Raw genomic sequence first — 7,800 nt, 5'->3', positions numbered from 1 at the left:
TTTTGGTATATCTTAAGTTTTTTATGCATCATCTTTAATATCCATATTGAGGCCAGACAATATGAAGTCAGCACAGAATTTCTGCTCCTGGACTTGCACATTTAAATTATTGCCAATATATTCTGATGTTCTGATGTGTCTGCAGAATAAATTTTGGTATGAAGTTGAATAATGGTTTGTAATAATTCTACTTTACTGTTTGGCCTTCAACAATGAGCAATGCCTATGCAGTATAGTCAGCAATATAAAGGCCCAGAATTGACAATTCAAATGAGAAAACTAACAACCTAATTTATGTACAAAATAATGAACAAAAAACAAATATGTGACAGTATATAGCCACAAACAACTACCACTGAATTAGACTACTTTCTTGTGACAAGCTCCAAAAACTATTATATTAAAAGGAGTTATGATCCTTGGAACTGTAAATTGTAGAGGAAACTGCATTTTAAGTGCTCTCAAGCCTACACTTCTTGTTACAGTAGGATATTATGATCCAAGTTTAAAAGAAGAAGAAAAAAAGGTTTTGAGTTATTGCCCTTGGACATATAAAATAAGTCCATCAGTGGCCAACAGCAACAATTAAAATGTATAAAAGCTGACACACACAAGACAGGATATATTTCAGGATAAAATCTTTCAAGTCATGATCAATATCGTAAAACAAATTTGTTTGATAATGCCAAATAAGGAAAGATCAGATCTGTAATGATGTTGAGAATATGTTAAATACAAAGGAGCGACTTTTGAAACACAGGTCCATGCTATACCAAATTTGGTTTGATAACGATCAAGAAGAGAAGACCAAGATTAATGTTTAGGTTACTATGTCAAAGATCAGTCAGAGGAATTAGTAAATTGATATTGGACAAATTTTGGTTTCAAGACATCTTTTAAATCATATGTCCAATTTCACCATCATTTGAAAATGTTTTTTTTTGGAATGTTGAACATAAATAGTTTATAATCATCACTATGACACCCATCTCTTGAAACAAAGTTTTTTTTCCTTCTACAAATAAACAATAAGATTGCAATTTAGCTAATTAACCAAATGGAGCTTGTAGTTTTTATATATTCATGGAGTTTGTCATAAGAAATTCTGAAGAATTCATTATTACTGACACTTTAAAGTGATTGTACTGCCTAGGCTTTAGTCTCATTTATCTGTTCTTGTGATTCTCTGCATGGTAGCCATGGTTACCTTTTCTCTGATTTTTCTTTCACTGTTTTGTGATTCATGGGATTCATTGAATTGTTGCCATTATTCTATCTGAGCTATCTGTTTTTGTTTTTTGATTCACTGAGTGTTTGTCTTTGTTTATTCTAAATTATCTGTTTTTGTTTCATAATTCATTGTAAGGTTGCCATTGGTTTTATGAGTTATCCGGTCTTATTTAGTGATTCACTTATCAGATTAGGTAGTCAAGGTGGTTAAACATCCCCAGTAGTGAATCACTGCATGGTTGCTTTGTTTTATGAGTTTTCAAAATCTTTTGATTTATCTAAAGAATGACTAATATTTTTTCTGTCTATGAAGAAATAACATAAACAAGAATGTGTCCTCAGTACACGAATGCCCCACTCGCACTATCATTTTCTATGTTCAGTGGACCGTGAAATTCGGGTAAAATCTCTAATTTGGCATTAAAATTAAAAAGATCATATCATAGGGAACATGTGTACCAAGTTTGAAGTCAATTGGACTTCAACTTCATCAAAAACTACCAAAAACTTTAACCTGAAGCGGGACAGACGGACGGACGGAGGAACGGACGCACAAACCAGAAAACATAATGCCCCTCTACTATCGTAGGTGGGGCATAAAAATGTTGTTCTTCACTGCACGTAGTGGGTTATTTAACAGTGTCCACCACATTTTTTATGTTATTTCGAATAGAAAGAAAAAATATTACAGTCATTATTACTTATAATTTAATTCTAAATTCAATTTTAAACAGGAGAAAACCATGCAAAACGTTAATGATGTCATGATCACATGACTAAATTTTGTCTATGGCCTGATAAACAAAATAACGTCAGCCATTCAGAAGACGTGTTACATCCAAAATTAAATGATTATGTTATAACAGTGTTTTGGAGGTGATAACACATTATAAATGGTGATATTTTGTCTGTTTTTTTTTTTTAACTCTTATGTTTACATTCCTGAGATGAAAACAATGGCTAACAGAAACTAAGTCAATACAATGGAGCCCACTATTGTATATTTTATTTAAACCCAATATACAAGGTCAACCACATTAATACATCTTGTATAAATATTTGATTTCACTGAAACCGTAACAACATAACTTCTACAAAACAGAGACATTAACAGATTGTACATTTCTAATACGAGAGAAAAGTTATATAAAGACAATAAATGTTATAACAAATTCTACCTCTAAAACATCTTTACACAAATCTTTAAACATTTTGAATGTGATCACAAATTCTATCTCTAAAACATCTTTACACAAATCTTTAAACATTTTGAATGTGATCACAAATTCTATCTCTAAAACATCTTTACACAAATCTTTAACCGTTTTGAATGTGATCACAAATTCTATCTCTTAACATCTTTACATATATCTTTAAACAAACCTTAATCTACCAGTAGATATGTTTTATCTAAAACTTTATTGTGTGGTTAAAAGGAAATGCAACGAAACATTAATGACCTAAATATTTCAGTCAATTAATTGTATAGTTTTCTGAATAACATGATTTTTACATAGGCAGCAGTTAGATCATTATCAATAAATAATATAACCTAAGTTAGTTAATACAGTTATGGCACACTTTAATGGTTTCAACACTTTCAGGCCGAATAATGATATGATAATGTACTTGATGATTTAAGTCCACATTTTTATGCCATGGTCATATAATGTTAAGTTAGTATATGTTAAAAGGTTAAGGATACAAGACAATACAAAGAACAGCACTAATTATTTACTTGCTTTGTAATACTTAGGACCCCTAAAATACTATATTTCTCTACTAAAAATAATTTTGTTTCTAAAACACAAGGCTTTTTGAGTTTTTCAAATATATAAAATCTATCTATCAAGTGTGGAGAAATATCATATTGCACAAGTTTTGGTGGTGGCATTGGCTTAATCAGACTTTATCTCTATCTTTAAATGAACTGTTAAAAGAAGTGTTCTTTATATATAACATCATCAGGCATGGTCTCCGTCTTCTGTGACATCACATTTGGAAATTCAAAGGAAAGCAAGAAAATTTTACTTCACTTTTGAATTTTGTCAAATTTAGTAACGAGATCAAACAGAACTAGATGTTTATTATGAAAAATAATCAACCAGTCTGGAAAGGTATAAATTGGGTAAGAATAAGGAAAAATGAAAAACTATTTCTTATTGTTCATATGGACTTTTACACGATATTATGCTAATAATAATTATTTGACCTTTATTTCTTTGTGACATTAACAACCTTTTATACAACTTAATTAAAAGACTTATCATTCTGTGTGGCATTATGACATCAATAACAAACAAATTTGCATAGTACAACTATAAATGAATCAAACAACTAATTTATGAATGGATTATCTAGAATTATCACAAGTTGAAATGATATTTTGCAATAATAAAGACCACAAAAATAACAAATGTATTAAACTCAAATGAATCTTATAATATATTTAACAAAGTAACTAATCTAAAATAAAATTAAAACAAATCAGGACTGGAGATCACTTTTCAAATTGGATTCATCTATTTTCGTGGGCATCTAATTTCCTGGATTGAGAAAAACTTGCAGGTTTGTTGATATCTGATTTCAAGGTTTTGGGAATCATTGCATACAAAGCATATATAAATTTGTAATTCGTTGAACATTTAAATTGGTGGTTCACCTATACCTACGAAAACCACAATAATTGGTATCTAATGAATAATGATGAATCCTCAGTATTTAACATGAATTAACATAAATAAGAAATGTAAGAAATGTTACCATAGTTACATGTTTTGATATGAAATAAATTATGAGATTCTCAGTAAGCTATAAATCTCTAATATCTTATACTTTTTGAGTATAAACTGAATATTCTAGTTTTGTATTGGTCTTAACAAGCCCTCACAAAAAAACATAAAACTAGCATAAATTATTTAACATTTATAATAACATATATTCTTATCCTTTTGATATAATAGACAGTAACAATTTTAATAAAACCTCATTGTACAAAATCAAAATAAAGAGACAAGTATAATTTAAGTAATGTCTGATAAATCTAATATATGATAATTATACATTGTCCGTGTCCGTCCCCATTAGTCCTGTTGTTTCTGGCATGATGTATGATATATCGTCCCAGGGATGTCTGTACAAACCTTGCTTTAATCTCTTCTGGTCCAAGAAATGACCTGAAAAACATAGTATTTATAGGTACCAATAATTTAATGTATACCTATGGTTGTGTTTATTAAAATGTCTGCAACTCATGCATCAAATAAATGCCTGTTATTTATGCACTGGATCCTTATGGAAGTCTTGAAGATGCAAGAATAATTGAATTATAATTTACATAGCCCTAACAGAATAACAAAACAAAGTCAGTATCTTTTTTAAACTGTCTATAAACACATTTGATTTGTGAGTCCTCTTTCTAGAGACAGAATAGCAATCATTTCTACTTCTTTGTCAACCATATGCAGATAAGCAGATTATTTATTTATAGAATTCTGAACTGTGTTTATAGTTGTTTATGGTCACTGATCCGCATGGCTGCAGCGGATTGCTATTATAATAATAAAAGCTATAACGGTATGTCACAGACATGCGTTCATTTTAAAAAGTTATTGTGACAAGCAAAGGTAACACTGCCTCAGTGAAAATTCTTCATTGGGACTGCATAAACTTGTGTAGTATTAACCATCCACTTTTTTATAATGTTCTCCTGTCTGACCCACTAGAAAACTACTAAATATTTAATGTTTATCACAGGTCCTTCAAGCCTTCAGTCAGATATATATAACAGTGGTTAGGGATGTAAATTACCCATCATATCCAATCGTAAATAACCCATCATATTGTACCATATGTTATGTCCAATCAGATGTAAATTACCCATCATATTGTACCATATGTTATGTCCAATCAGATGTAAATTACCCATCATATTGTACCATATGTTATGTCCAATCGTAAATAACCCATCATATTGTACCATATGTTATGTCCAATGGTAAATAACCCATCATATTGTACCATATGTTATGTCCAATCGTAAATTACCCATCATATTGTACCATATGTTATGTCCAATCGTAAATTACCCATCATATTGTACCATATGTTATGTCCAATCAGATGTAAATTACCCATCATATTGTACCATATGTTATGTCCAATCAGATGTAAATTACCCATCATATTGTACCATATGTTATGTCCAATCAGATGTAAATTACCCATCATATTGTACCATATGTTATGTCCAATCATAAATTACCCATCATATTGTACCATATGTTATGTCCAATCAGATGTAAATTACCCATCATATTGTACCATATGTTATGTCCAATCAGATATAAATTACCCATCATATTGTACCATATGTTATGTCCAATCGTAAATTACCCATCATATTGTACCATATGTTATGTCCAATCAGATGTAAATTACCCATCATATTGTACCATATGTTATGTCCAATCAGATGTAAATTACCCATCATATTGTACCATATGTTATGTCCAATCATAAATTACCTATCATATTGTACCATATGTTATGTCCAATCGTAAATTACCCATCATATTGTACTATATGTTATGTCCAATCGTAAATTACCCATCATATTGTACCATATGTTATGTCCAATCGTAAATTACCCATCATATTGTACCATATGTTATGTCCAATCAGATGTAAATTACCCATCATATTGTACCATATGTTATGTCCAATCAGATGTAAATTACCCATCATATTGTACCATATGTTATGTCCAATCGTAAATTACCCATCATATTGTACCATATGTTCTGTCCAATCAGATGTAAATTACCCATCATATTGTACCATATGTTATGTCCAATCAGATGTAAATTACCCATCATATTGTACCATATGTTATGTCCAATCGTAAATTACCCATCATACTGTACCATATGTTATGTCCAATCATAAATTACCCATCATATTGTACCATATGTTCTGTCCAATCAGATGTAAATTACCCATCATATTGTACCATATGTTATGTCCAATCGTAAATTACCCATCATATTGTACCATATGTTATGTCCAATCAGATGTAAATTACCCATCATATTGTACCATATGTTATGTCCAATCAGATGTAAATTACCCATCATATTGTACCATATGTTATGTCCAATCAGATGTAAATTACCCATCATATTGTACCATATGTTATGTCCAATCGTAAATTACCCATCATATTGTACCATATGTTATGTCCAATCAGATGTAAATTACCCATCATATTGTACCATATGTTATGTCTAATCGTAAATTACCCATCATATTGTACCATATGTTATGTCTAATCAGATGTAAATTACCCATCATATTGTACCATATGTTATGTCCAATCAGATGTAAATCACCCATCATATTGTACCATATGTTATGTCCAATCGTAAATTACCCATCATATTGTACCATATGTTATGTCCAATCAGATGTAAATAACCCATCATATTGTACCATATGTTATGTCCAATCAGATGTAAATTACCCATCATATTGTACCATATGTTATGTCTAATCAGATGTAAATTACCCATCATATTGTACCATATGTTATGTCCAATCAGATGTAAATTACCCATCATATTGTACCATATGTTATGTCCAATCGTAAATAACCCATCATATTGTACCATATGTTATGTCCAATCAGATGTAAATTACCCATCATATTGTACCATATGTTATGTCCAATCAGATGTAAATTACCCATCATATTGTACCATATGTTATGTCCAATCAGATGTAAATTACCCATCATATTGTACCATATGTTATGTCCAATCGTAAATTACCCATCATATTGTACCATATGTTATGTCCAATCAGATGTAAATTACCCATCATATTGTACCATATGTTATGTCCAATCGTAAATTACCCATCATATTGTACCATATGTTCTGTCCAATCGTAAATTACCCATCATATTGTACCATATGTTATGTCCAATCGTAAATTACCCATCATATTGTACCATATGTTATGTCCAATCAGATGTAAATTACCCATCATATTGTACCATATGTTATGTCCAATCAGATGTAAATTACCCATCATATTGTACCATATGTTATGTCCAATCAGATATAAATTACCTATCATATTGTACCATATGTTATGTCCAATCATAAATTACCCATCATATTGTACCATATGTTATGTCCAATCGTAAATTACCCATCATATTGTACCATATGTTATGTCCAATCAGATGTAAATTACCCATCATATTGTACCATATGTTATGTCCAATCGTAAATTACCCATCATATTGTACCATATGTTATGTCCAATCAGATGTAAATTACCCATCATATTGTACCATATGTTATGTCCAATCAGATGTAAATTACCCATCATATTGTACCATATGTTATGTCCAATCAGATATAAATTACCTATCATATTGTACCATATGTTATGTCCAATCATAAATTACCCATCATATTGTACCATATGTTATGTCCAATCGTAAATTACCCATCATATTGTACCATATGTTATGTCCAATCAGATGTAAATTACCCATCATAT

At 30.3% G+C, this 7,800-nt stretch overlaps 1 protein-coding gene across 23 annotated transcripts in view; it reads right to left on the bottom strand.

The window, feature by feature from the left end:
• Window positions 1-2,797: 2,797 nt before the first annotated feature.
• The window catches only part of LOC139513830 (ATP-citrate synthase-like), a 54,723-nt gene continuing 49,720 nt past the window's right edge, over window positions 2,798-7,800 (bottom strand). For 15 of the 23 annotated variants that reach the window (XM_071302661.1, XM_071302664.1, XM_071302666.1 and 12 more), the window contains one exon: window positions 2,798-4,406. In XM_071302661.1, the coding sequence (XP_071158762.1) occupies window positions 4,288-4,406 (119 nt within the window). In that variant the 3' untranslated portion in view covers window positions 2,798-4,287. The remainder of the gene's footprint in view (window positions 4,407-7,800) is intronic. The other 8 variants (XR_011662524.1, XR_011662521.1, XR_011662523.1 and 5 more) reach the window with 1 other exon arrangement.

Source organism: Mytilus edulis, chromosome 2, assembly GCF_963676685.1.
Source record: "Mytilus edulis chromosome 2, xbMytEdul2.2, whole genome shotgun sequence".
NCBI classification, from domain to species: Eukaryota; Metazoa; Mollusca; class Bivalvia; order Mytilida; family Mytilidae; genus Mytilus; species Mytilus edulis.
This window is presented reverse-complemented; position numbering and strand designations above follow the sequence as displayed.